This window comes from Antechinus flavipes, chromosome 2 (genome assembly GCF_016432865.1).
Source record: "Antechinus flavipes isolate AdamAnt ecotype Samford, QLD, Australia chromosome 2, AdamAnt_v2, whole genome shotgun sequence".
NCBI classification, from domain to species: Eukaryota; Metazoa; Chordata; class Mammalia; order Dasyuromorphia; family Dasyuridae; genus Antechinus; species Antechinus flavipes.
Genome location: NC_067399.1, coordinates 465,620,527 through 465,633,844, shown reverse-complemented (window position 1 = coordinate 465,633,844; position 13,318 = coordinate 465,620,527). Strand labels below are relative to the sequence as shown.

At 47.5% G+C, this 13,318-nt stretch overlaps 1 protein-coding gene across 6 annotated transcripts in view; it reads left to right on the top strand.

Annotated features, from left to right (window-relative positions):
- DENND1A (DENN domain containing 1A) overlaps positions 1-10,943 on the top strand; it is a 687,683-nt gene extending 676,740 nt beyond the window's left edge. For all 6 annotated transcript variants that reach the window (XM_051979612.1, XM_051979615.1, XM_051979613.1 and 3 more), the window contains 2 exons: positions 6,656-6,917; positions 7,402-10,943. In XM_051979612.1, the coding sequence (XP_051835572.1) occupies positions 6,656-6,917; positions 7,402-8,706 (1,567 nt within the window). In that variant the 3' untranslated portion in view covers positions 8,707-10,943. The remainder of the gene's footprint in view (positions 1-6,655; positions 6,918-7,401) is intronic.
- Positions 10,944-13,318: the final 2,375 nt, after the last annotated feature.

Genomic DNA, 13,318 nt, shown 5'->3' with positions numbered 1-13,318 from the left:
ACTTGGGTTCATATTTCACCTCTGAAATTAACTGTATATGACCCTGGGCAAGTAATGTAATCTCTCTGTGGCTCAGATAACTGGATGAGACTATTTGATACTAATTTATGAACACATTGAAGTCTGTATTGGGAGAGGGAATTCTCACACTAGGAGTTCTCAAGGCTGACTTAATCACAGATCATCTCTTCTAGTAACATTTAATCAATATATTGATAGATCTATATACAACCTTAAAGTCTAGGTTAGAATAAAGAACATAGAAAGTTAGAATTGAAAGGGACCTTACAGGCTAAATTGTTTCCATCCTCATAATTGAAATTTAGAGAGGAAAAGTTTATCTGAGTAAATTAACTTTTGCTGTCACCAGTGACAGTTTTGAGGTTAAATAACAGGATGAGGAGTGTCTCATTAAGATCACACACGACTGTCTGGGAAGCCGTAAGAATCTCGTGGCCAGGAGATGGTGCTGTTTCTAAGGCTCCCTGACCAGTGCCTTTCAGGCCCCAGAACAATGGGAAGGCTGGGTAGGGTCTGAGTAAAGTTTAGGGCTTGAGCTCTTCGGAGGTAGCTGCCTGCCAGCTGTAGAGCGCAGAGGAGAGCCATCGATCAGAAAGGAGGGAGGGTCCTCGGGGCCATGTAGTTCAGCCCTTACACAAAAGGAACCTCCCAAACTCCACCAACAGGTCGTTCCCCGGCCTCTGCTTGGAGGCTCCAGGGAGGAGGGACCCATACGGTCTCTCGGGGCAGCCGGTGCACCTTTGAACAGCTCTATTAGGAGAAGGAAGTGGCACACCACTGCAGTATTTTTGCCAAGAAAACCCTAAATAGGGCCACGAGGAGTCAGGCCCGACTGAGTGTCTGAATAGCCACAATCATCGGTTTGGTCCTTTGCATACTTTACCCATTGCCCCCATTTAGAGAGATGGAACAAATCTAGTCTTTCCACCATTCCACATGATAGTCCTTCAGATACTTCAGCTACCATGTTCCCCTTCTGAATCTTCTGTTTTCCAAATTAAATGTGCTCAGTTCCTTCAACAGTCTTCCTATGACATGGATCCTAGTTGCCTTCTTCTGGACTCTTCCCAAGGTCCTCAAACCGTGGTCCCCAGAACGATACAACTGTCAGCTCCCTGATTCTAAAAGCTATGTCCTTCTTAATGTTATCCAAGAGCTCACTGGCATTTCATTTGCCACATTATATTACTGGTTCATGGTGAACTCGCTGTCCACTAAACCCCTCTGATCTTTTTCAGAACAATCTATCCATGCCTGATGTGAAGTTGGTTTTTTTGTACCCAGGTGGTAGACTTGACATTTATGCCTATTGGATTTGATCTTATTAAAATCAACTCAATGCTCTAGCTTTTCTAAATTCTACTAGATTTTGATTCTAGTGTGTTCGCTTTTTTGATCCAGTGTTAGCAATGCATCCTTCCTTTGTGTCATCAGCAGATTTAATGAACATAACATCTGTGCCTTTGTCCAAGTCCAAGAAATCTTAAACAGCACAGAGTCAAACATAGATCCAGTTTCCACTGGCAACTTTCTGCCATATTGGCATTAAACCTTTAACAGCTTACTTTTTGCCTCCAACAAGTTCAGAATTCAACTGATTGTGTTATTGTCCAATTTATTATCTCTCCATAAGAAGAGAATACTTTATTAAAGAAGCATTGCTTGAATCAAGATAAACTCTATCCACAGTATGTTCCTCATCGATTCAATTTAGTCATCCTGGCCAGCAAGTAAATGATATTAGTCTTTCCCAACCTCTGCTTGATGGAGCCAGGCTGACTTTTCCTTTTCCTTTATAGATGTTCACCAAACTTCTTTTTTATGTTCTGATATCCCCAGGAACTGAAGTCAAGCTCACTGGCCTATAATCTACAGACTGTTCTCTTTTCTTTTTTGAAAATTGGAACATTTGCCCTTCTTCAATCTTGTGACACTTTTGTTTCTCTGATCCTTCACATATCACAGGAGTGGATCTGCAGTCACATTTGCCAGTTCTTTCAATACCTCAAGATAGCATTCATCTGAGCCAAACAAATGGCAGTCAGGGACTCTTACAATTTCCTTTTTTGGCTTGAGTATCAACTCCCTTTCAGTCATTTTTGTTCTGTCATTTCTACCACAAGGATCCATTTCCACTTCAGAGGAAACATACAAACTAAGCCATGAGCAACTCCCCCTATCTTATGTTGTCAAACACCATTGTTCCATCCAGCCCAGCCCATGGTCCTATTCCTTCTTTGATCTTCCTTTTTCTTCCAGTAGTTTTTTTTTTCCTTCGATAGTATTTTATTTTTTCCAAATACATGTAAAGATAGTTTTCAACATTCATTTTTGTAAGATTTTATGTTCCAAAATTTTCCCCTTTCCCAAAACAATGCAATCCTTTTCCCAAATTTTTCATGTTGTGCAAAAAAAAAAAAAAAAAAAAATCAGACCAAAGTGGGGAAAAAACTTTGAAAAAGAAAGTCAAACAAACAAGAAGGTAAAAATACTGTGCTTCAATCCACACTCGGTCTCCATAGTTCTTCCTCTGGATGTGGATGTCATTTTCCATCCCAGCTCTCTCCCAATAGAGTTTTAAAACAAAACAAAACCAAAAAAAACCACTTTGTTAGCCTTTGCTTTTTTCATTCTGGGCATTGGCATTCCTTGCCACATTTTTACAAGATCAGGGCACATTCTTACATTCATCTTCTGTTACCAGGCTTTGCCTCCATCTTCTGCACATCTCTCTTTCACAACCTAAGTTGGATTGATGAGTTCTCAGCGAATCCATGCTGATATCAAGCAAATCCCATTTTTTCATTCTTATTAGAATTGTTTCCCTTTATGTTTTCAGAATTTCATTCTTAAGCATCTCCTATCTCCCTAAGGCTGACTCCCCCTGAAGTACTTTGCTCCATAGGATCCTACCTATGTTTCCTCTGAACTCTGAAATCTGCTTTACCAAAATCTAAAAGGCATATCAGATGATCTCCATATTTCCTCTCATCTGTAACAAACTCGAGGAGCGGTTCACTCCCCTCCCCCCAGAGTTCTCAGCATTCCTACCTTAATAACTAGTTCCTCCCTTGCTGATGAGATTCTTATCCAGAAAAAAATTCCCCCTTATTGGCTCTTCCACCTTTTGAAGAATGAAATCATCCCTAAAGCAGGAAAGAAGTTAGACATGCTTAAAAATTTCATAGTAATAAATGTGCAACCCCAGAATTAGGGAATCCCTTAGGTCCCGTGTAGACAAGCGTTTACAGAGCCTAGAATGTGGGTGCTAGAAGGGAGCTTAGAACACAAAACATCGGAATACTAGAAAAGCACCTCAGAGCAATGAGTTCTAGAACACAGAAGGGTGGAGTTAGGACATGGAACGTCAGAGCTAGTAATGACCTTGAAGTCCAGCTCGTTCAATCCGCCTCCTCTTACAGTTTGGGGAACTAAGTCCAAGAATCATTTCCCAGAGACCTTAGGGGCATTGCTCTCAGGGCACATGATGTGGAAAAGGGATGCGAATAGGGAGGGAGACCGGCACCCATGGTGCTCACATAGATATAGTCCCCACAGACACAGGCTTCTGCAGAGCCCTCAGCCCCTCTGCCTTCCTCAGTCTGTTTGTTGTTCCTTTTGCATTCACCCTCTCCCCCCCTTCCAGTCAAGGCTCAGCTGCACAGCTCCCTGCCTGTGTGACCCCTGCCCTCAGCCTCCCTCAGCCCTGGGTCTTCATGTAGCCATTAATGAGCTAGGACTGCTTGTTAGCCACCAAATGCCATCGGAGGGTGCGCAGTACGAGCCACCAGCATTAGCACCACGGCCCCCCTCCCCGCCTGCATCTGTTTATTGTTCCTCTGCTTGTGAAAGATGAACTCAGACACATTTGGCTCATGAATGTGTATGATTTGCTGCGTTCGGGGGGGAAGTAGGCTCCTGCCACGATACCTTTCCCTTTTCTCTCCCTTCACAAATATTTCCCCCCTTAATCTAAAACCTTGTTTAAATGCCACAGTGAGACCGGCTGCCAATCAGATGCCAATCACCTCCGAAAGGCATGTCAGGTCTTATTGTTAATTGGATACACATTATACCGCTTCCCCTCCCAGGCGCATGCAAATCCCCTTGTGTTCTTCCCGTGTTGTGGTGAGGTGCCTGGGAAAATCGCCTAGGAGGAGACTGCCGACTGGTTCGGCTCCTCTCCGTGCCACGCCGCGGCAGCTCGCCCGACGGGAACGTGGCCCCCGTAATCATTAACTCCTCACCCCTTGCCCGGACTCCGGGTCCCAGGCCCAGCTAGCTCACTGTGTGGCTGTGCCGGGTAACGGGTTACCCTTCCAGCTCACGTCACATCCGTGGCCTAACTGCTGCTGGGACAACCTTGTGGGACTCCGCTCCTAACTCCGCGGAGCCCGCGGCAGCGCGCCTTCCCTCAACAGCCAGCCCTCACCAGAGGCCTTTCCTGAGCTAGCGTAGTGGGAATAGTGGGCACAAAGCACCCACCAGAAGCTCCACAGAGGCCATCGGCAGAGTGGGCTCCGACCTAGAGTGTGGCGGGGCACGCAGACGTGGCCCTGACACTTCAGGGAGAGGTCTCATGGATTTTTTCCCAAGTACGGCTTCTCCAGTCAGGGAATTGCTTAGTTTCATTCCCAGCATCTACTCCTCTTCGTAACCCAGCTCTCTTCCCTACTGCCAGGAGTCACACAGACCATGAATGAGTGTTTTCCTATTGGTAAAATAGCTGTCCTCGAAGCTACATAACTAAGAGAGGAAAAAGAGAAAACTTCTCTCCTCTCCTCTCAGAGCCATCTCCCGGTTCTTGTAATTTCTTCTACTCCCAAACTATTGAGATTCTCCCAAAGCTTAGCTCTTTAAAGGCCATCGAGCCATCACTAATTTTTTTTATTCATCCAATTACATTGTTCCCTCATTGATCCAATTGAATAAGTGTTTTCACCTCAAAATGAATCATAGTGTAAACCATCTTTATGATTAGTTTAATTATTAGATTAATAACTTGTAATTACATTCTTGGTCTTCTGTGACGACATCAAAGTGGGGAGGAAACTCCTTCTCTTATACTTTCCCTACAATTAAATATTTGTTGTCACAGCAAACCAACCAGAATGCTTTTTGGCAAAGACCACATGGAATAGTTCAAAAGTAATCCAGAAATTAACTTTGTTCCACGAGGATACAATCTTCCCATAGCTGATGACCATTGTAATTACACTCTCTTCCAAAACTGCAGTTATACAGTTTTGACAGACAGATACCATTCTACAAAATTCTCATAGGTTACCACTTATTTTAAGAACAGATAAAAGAAATCAAGCTTCCCAACTTAGAGAAAAACCCTAGTGCTCTAGCAAATCTGAGAACATGTGGAGCTATTCCCACCAGAATTAGGAACCTAGGGACTATTGAAAGTCACCCCCTCACCCTTCAGGTAAGAAACCTGACCATTTGGTTTTGGTGCTTATGTAACAACACAAACCCTCTGGCCCAAGTGGGAATGGAGCACTAACCCTTTTCCTCGCCCAGCGAGGAGCCCCTCTTCTTGAAACCCATAGACACAGACTGAATGGCAGAGTCATCTGCATCTCCAAAATGCCCGAGGAAACCCAAAATTTTTCTAAGAATTCCTTAAACATACAGGAAATTGAACTGAAAGTCCAAGTAGACTGATTTAAAAAGGAAAACATATTTGAAAAGTTCCCAGAAGTTTGGGGATTCCCCTAAAGAGATGATGTATTTGGGGTTGATTACTAGAGATTTCTAGGTCATTAGATAACCCTGTCCTGTGATTTGTAGTACATAAGGATCTCAAATGAGTTGTCTGGATTTACATTATGATAAGCTCTGCTCAAAAAGTTTAAAAGAAAAGTGATATATAAGAGCTCCCATAGTGTGCTCCCAGTGAACTATTAGATACCAGTAACCTAGGGAAACAAAATCCTTTCTGCTCATATTCATTTCCATATTCATAATGATCTCTGACACAAAAAGATATCAATATATAAGCATCCAGAGCATAAATTGGTTCAAATAAGCTGGTCTGACTTGAAAATAAAACATCAGAAAATAGGCTATCCAATTATAGTTCAAAACAGGAAAAAACCAAAATTCGAATCTTTTTCCAATGGATCCCTGCTAAGGCATTCAAGGAAAACCCCAGATAGGGAATCTCTCTGCAATTGCATATCATGCATAAAGCCCACAGCCTTCACCACACTGCCGGGGGAGTGAGCTGCAGACATCCAGCCTGGCCCAGAGTCCTGTTTACCCCAACTGATGCAGGCAGATCCAAAAAAGGACCCAGAAAGACCAAGAACCCCTAGTCTAGTGTAACATCTTCACTTAACAGACGAGCGATCTACGGTCCAGAGAGGAATAAAGTTTCCCAGTGGGTTACACATCAGGTTAAGACTTGAACTCCTCCATTTTGTAAAGCAGGCTCTTAGGAAAGGGAAGGATTTTCCCCAACGTTACACAGCAAGTTTACACCTGGATTAGGACTAGATCGCTTCCTGGTCCAGTGCTTTTCCCATTATCCCATGCTTCCTCTAATTTGTGTAAGATTTTTAAAAAATATAATCTCCCCAAAAAGTTATTCTCTGGTGGGAATTCAGCCTTTGTTTGTCCCTAGGCCTCTGCCATACCGGGTCCTGAGAGAGTCAGACAGTGCAGATGGAGAAGAGGCCGGGAGCCCAGAGAAGCGGGCAAAAGAAGCTCTGGGGGGTCCCCCACCGGGGCCACCTGACAGAATTGCAGATATCAACCTGCTGGAGGACATCTTCAGCACTTTGGAGGTAGAGCAGCTGCCTCCGCCCCTGAGCCAAGCAAAGAGCTTAGAAGACCTCAGGCTGCCCAAGGAACAGCACGACCAGCCTTGCACCTTTGATTACCAGGTATGGCCAAAGTTGGGGGCTGTTGGCAGCCCTCTCTCCTGGAATGACTTACCCAAAAAATAATTAGCATTGCGTGGAAATGTCTGTTGTTCTTTAGACAATACTAGGCATTAGAATTCAGAAATCTAGAGGGGCCCTTAGAACATTGAAGTTTCTAAGAATATAGAACAAGAATCTATACTGTTTAACTTCAAAGGGATCTCAAAACACAGAATTTTAAAGCAAGAAGGGATCTTAGATATACAGACCCTGGACTGTCTAAAGGCAGGACATAATATTTAGAATGTTGGAGCTCAGAGGAACCTTAGAATATAGATTTTTAGAATTTAGAATTTTGGATGTTGGATCTGGAAAGCACCTTTAAGATGATCTCTTAATTTCATTCTAAGATAGGGAAACTTGCAGTATTTTGGCATTTTTGTCTGTATCCATGTTATGAAATCCAAAATAGGTCTTACGCCTCTGTGTTATGTTCTGTGAACAGAGAATGGACCTGTGCTCAAGTGAAAGAAGCAGAATAATGTCTGGGTTGAAGCTCACGCATCCTTACAACAAATTGTGGAGCATGGGCCAGGACGACATGGCCATTCCTACCAAGCACTCTCAACCTTCCCCAGAAAGGCCCCTGGCTTCCCTGGGGAGCACCCCCTCTCTGCCGCGCAGACCCCGGAGCCGGGAGGGCATCTTGACCCCTGGAGAGAGAGAGGAGACCCCCACTTCTGCGCAGGGCAACATCACCATCCCCAGGCCTCAAGGAAGGAAGACCCCCGAGCTGGGCATCGTACCCCCGCCTCCCACAGCCCGGCCTGCCAAGCTCCAGCCCTTTGTTACCCCTGAGCCTGGGAAGACCCCCGGCCTTGGGCCCTCTGACGTCCCTTCTGAGCTGCTCCCGGAGGTGGTGGGGAGTTCGGCCCTCTCTAGGGATCTGGAATGTCGACCGCCTCCCACTTATCTGCCGCCCCCACCGAGGCTTCTCCCTACCCCCGGCAGTGCCACTGACATCCTCAAGCCGGTCCGTGTGGTCACGGACCCCGCAGGCTGTGAGAGCGATTACCTGCTGGCTCTCCTGGACCCTCTGAAGACCAGCTGGCCGGACAGGGCTTCCTCCGGCCCTGGGGCTCCCGGTACAAGTGGCTTTCCCTGTGGCGTGGGAGACTTCAGCCCTGCTTCCACCCCATTTGGGCCCAAACTGGGCTTCCCTTCAGCTTCGGCACCCGCCCCATTCCTCCAGCCATCGCTCAACCCCTTCACCCAACATGTGCCAACGGCTCTGCCAGTCTCTATGACCCAGTGTGTCGGGGGGCCTTTTGCCCCCTCTCCAGCTTCCCTGGGCCAGGCTTTCGCTCCGAGCTTTATGGCTTCCAGCCCCGGCTTTTACGCCTCCCAGAGACCGCAGCCCGGCCTCTCCGCTCTCTCCATGCCCAATCTGTTCGGCCAAGCCCCCCCAGGGCCACACGTCAGCTCCTGCCCACTACCAGGCCACGGCCCCGTCCCGGGGGGCCCAAGCCAAGCCAGCCACCTGGGGGGCCCCTCCAAAATCCGAACGTTGCCCCTGGTGCGGTCCGGCTCGAGGCCAGCCGAGGCCAAGCAGGGGTTGGCCTTGAGACCCGGAGACCCGGCGGTGGTGCCCGCCAGGCCTTTCCACAGCCTGGAGCCAGTTCTGCAGTCTTCGGGCCCCAGAGAAACCAGGGATCCGTTTGAGGATTTGTTACAGAAGACTAAGCAGGAGATCGCACCCACTCAAGGAAAAGTGGAGCAGCTTCGGAAGCGCTGGGAGACTTTTGAGTGAGATCCAAAGAAGAATTTGCAGTTGGTAGACGGGGCGTGTATTTTTGGAAGGTGTTTGGGGTTTGTCTGAATGAAGGATTAACTGGCTATTGTAAAAAAAATAATGATAATATCCTCCACTCCCTCCTCCCCGTCTCCTCTTCCCCCGCGATGACTTCCAAGCAGTTTCTGCTGATGGAATTGAATTTTCACTTAATGAAACCCTACTTTGTCCAGTTCTTCCTGAGATTATTTTCACTGCCATCAGAAGTCAGACGTGGCCTGCAGTTGGGCCCTATCCCTCCCACGGGTTTCTGTACTGACCCCTGATAATTAGTTCCTCCCTTCTGATACCCCCGGCTGCAGAGCTGCTCTCCTGGCCCATTATCTGGCCGGGTCCCCTGCACCCAACCCTTGTGCACATATAGGGAGGGCAGTGCTACCCACGGCCTTACTCACGACAGTTAAACCCAGGCTGGGTGTCAGAGGAGGCTCTCCCCGGCTCTCCCTTCTCCACTTCCTTGTCTCGAGATTTAAGTTCTCTTGTTCTTAGACAATCTTCATCTTAGACGCTCTTCAAAACCTGCCTAGAAGTAGAGACCCAACCTTCCCAGCCACATTCACTTTCATAGGGAAGGTTGGATTTTGCTTGTTTTTTGTCATTCACATGCTAGGGATCATCGATCCTTGAAATTCCTATTTCAGGAAAACATAGCACAGAGCCAGCCCTGGACACCAGCAACTTTAATTTTAAGAAGATTTTTAAAAAAGACATCGGAAGGAGTCATTAAGAGGAGCCCTTATATTATACCCTTGCTCTTATAGCTCTATGTTAATATGATATATAAGTGTCCTAAGTGGCCGTAATTGAACTGGATGTCATAGTAGCTTATTTTATTATCAAAGTCGGGGCCCAAACATCTCTAGCCTATCTATCCCAGGAGGTGGCCCTGTTCAATCCAAGTGGAAAAAGACTGGAAATTAAAAGTCAGACTGAGTTTTGTCGCATGAAAACATCCAACTCCACAACATAGCCTTTGGGTTAATGCTGCTGATTTTCCCTTAGTGGGATGGCATTAGGACCCACTTGAGGGCTTCCTTTCACACATAACCTCTGCTTTCAGGGAGAGAGGGTTGGGAGAAGGAGGAGACTTAGAGGGGAGAGAGGAGGAAATCACTTTTGCCTGAATTAGATGCTTTGACTACTTTCTTGATGACAGAGGGGGAACTTATCTATTCCTCCCTCCCCTACAGCTAGAAGTGGAGGAAGTCAAAGGCTGGCTCTTAGAAGAGCCTCAAATCTCTCCAGAAGCAGAGCCAGTATTCACTTTTCCACACCTGAGTTAAGCTGAAAATAATAGTTTTGCTATTTTTAATCTGCAATTTCCCTCCTTTACTTTATCCTAATCATTATGTCTTGGATGGGGGCAAGCCTTGATGATTAAACTGAGACTTGTTCAGGCTGTCTAGGGTTAAAAAAAGTAAACCTTTGAGGACAAAGGAAATAGTTCACATTTCAACCTGGTCTTTCATTTCCTGATTTTGGGTGAGCCGGCTCATCCCCGCAGCCCACTGCTGTAGCAGCCATGCGCCCTGGATTCTGAGCCTCCCCTTCTGCCCCCGAGTAATCCTCCCCATAATCATGAAGACGTCCCCAGCTCAGGGAGAGCCCCGTGGGCCTCAGTGACATTCTGGCTTCTGGGATGCACGCTGCTTTGCCAAACCAGACGGCCCCTTCGGATTCAGGGACAAGGAGGAGTCCCAGAGCTTTGCAAAGCGCGCGATTCAGAAAGGGACGTCGCCTCAACATCCGGATGAAGAGCTGGAATCTGAATTTGTTCCTTAAGCTGGGCCAGACGGGACTGCTCAGCCCAACACTGGACCGATCTCGTTGGCCCCCAAAGCATTGCATGCTTCGAGTTCCGTGGTTTCCTTTCCCTTGTGGCGCCTGGGCCATGCCCCCGCCCCATCCTGAAAGGCGTCTTCCCCTTCTGTGTCTCGCGCTGGGGGCCCCTCAGACGGAGGCTGGGCCAGAAGGGCTCGCACGGGCCCCCACTGAAGAAGCCGAGGCCCTTCTGCTGGCGCCGGGGCCACCTGGGGGGCCGGGGCCAGAAACGGGGTGGAAGTAGTAGTCATGTGTTGTCCACACACGAGCACTGTATGTACCTTTCTTCACGGATTGGATTGAATTTGCAAACCTGGGAATTAATTTTCTGTGACAGCTCAATAAAATCCTCTCGGGCAGACACCTTTTGTTTACCTGGTTGTCGAAATGCTTTCTTTGGTGTTCGTGGAGCCAGGAGTGAAAAAGGGGGAAAGTCACTGGGCCCGGGGGTGACGGAGGGGGGGTTACGGGTTGCCTCTGCCGTGGCTAGTTCATTTTCTCCTCATGAGGCGGAGGAACACGGTCTCTCCCTTCCCTCCAGCTCCAAGTTCTCTGTTCTAACACCCTAGTCTAAGATCCCCTTTAGCCCCAGGATGTAGACTCGGCAAAGCCTGGAATTTCATCGACAGCTTTCTGTGTTCGGAAGTTCCTTCTCCCCCTAACAACCCTGTGTCCCAGGTTCTAATCCCCCGGGGCGAACGCAGGCGCGCGCCGCCGGGCCCTGTCAGAGCCCAGGCCCAGCGCGCCGGCAAATTCACAGCGTCGCTTCCCAAACCCAGAGCCGGCTGCTTCTGTGCGCACTTGGGAGGTAAGCGGCGGCGACTGGAGGAGTCGCCCCAAGACTCAAAATGTGGCTACAAAGGAAAGCGCCGTGACTGTGACTGTTCCGTTATAGGGGTAGCACACAGAGGATCCCCGGAGGGGGGGGTGCGGAGGTCGCGTCCAGTTCCCTAGCCCGAGAGTGGATCGCCGTCTAAAGTGGTGCTGAGAAGTGGCTCATTGGTCCAAAGCTCGGACACTTAGGACACGGAACTCCCCGCCTCAAAAAGCATTCCGCTGCTTTGTTGGCAGCTCGAATTGCTAGGATATACTTCCGCTAGGGGGCGCAGTGGAGAGAGCTCCAGCCCTGAAGTCAGGAGGACCCGAGTTCAAATGTGGCCTCAGACACTTAACACTTCCTGGCTGTGTGACCCTGGGCAAGTCACTTAACCCCAAGTGCCTCAGTACAAATATATATATATATATCTCCTTCTCATGGCAATCCTTCAGCCATATAAAGATACCGAGTTACTGCCTCATCTCCAAACTTTCTTTAGGACTTTCTGCCCCTCCTTGAGTGAGCAAAATTAAAACTACCCAGTTCGCTCAGGAAGTTGTTCCCGAAGGTCTTCAGAGACTCCTTTTGGCTTTTCCCAGGGAAGAGATGATACGGGAACTCTTTGGATTTCAGGTGAAATCTTTAGGATTTCAGGTCAGATCGGTATTTATTGAGTGCCGGCTCTATATGTTCAGCCCAGTGTGAGGTGCTGGACAGGATGCGGCGGACCCCAGGCCTCCAAACCCTCCGACTTGGAAAGCTGCTATAGCATGGAAAGCTGCGTTGGACCAGGGAGCTTTGGGTAGGGATGGAGGTCTGACTTTGAGGACCCTTCTGGGATCATGCGCAGGTCACTTCCTCCCTGAGGCTCAGGCTTCAGTCTTTCTGCCTGTAAAATGGAGGCAATGTTCCTACTACTAGTTCACAAGGATATCATACAGAGACCATGATAACAATAACTGCCCGGAAGGTCTCTGTAAGGTTACAGGGCTGAATGACTGAACTGTTTTACAGTCGGCTTAGAGGTGGCGAGTGACTTCCTCGAGCTCATACAGCAAGTGGGGTCTCAAAGCTGGGCGTCCCGTTCGGGAGAATGGTTCTCATGACCCCGATATTGAGTCGAGGTTATTCCGTAAGATTTTGGAATTAAAAGGGAAACTGAGGTCCGGAGAAGTGACTTATCTAAGAGTATCTGATGGGAGCCTGGTCTTTAACACAGTTACTTAACCCTCTGTGCTAAATCTGGCTCCTCCATGTCAGAGGAATGGGGGAGAAGGCGCCCTGTCCTATCCATCCCACATGGCCTCCCTGGAACAGTAGTCGGTGTCATAAGGTAGTATTAGAGAATCAACTTGTTTAATGTTAATCCCCTTGAGGTTGGAGTGTGGAGTGGAAAATCAGTTCAATGGGAAGTCTGGAAATGTATGTTAACAAATCCCCCCCATTAGCCTTTCAGGGGACAGATGAAAGACCCTGAAGGCTATTGAACAAACAATATTCTCTGGTATCTAGATATTTTGAACAGATGTCTGGATCAAAGGCACATGCAGAAAACAAAACAAAATGAAGCAGCAGCAATAAAAAACCCAGCCGCCTGCCCAGCAGCAGCAGTCCAGGTGTGGGGGGTCCAATTCCAAAGTTTGGGGAAAGAGGACACCAATTTAATCCTTGGTATTATTTTATAGATAAGACAAGGAGGCTCAGAGAAGCTGCAACTAGCCCAGAATTATACAGTAAGTAATCTTGGATTGCCTCCTGTCATGGGATGATGGAGACCCAATCCCTAGTCCCAAATTGAGAATTAAAACTGACAGGTAGGAGACACCTGTCAAATAAACAGATCAGTCTCTAGATCCATGTTATTGCTTATGTTAAATTTTCCTATAAAATTCACCCTTTGGTTCTGTCCTCAGGAATTTCAGAAACAGAAAG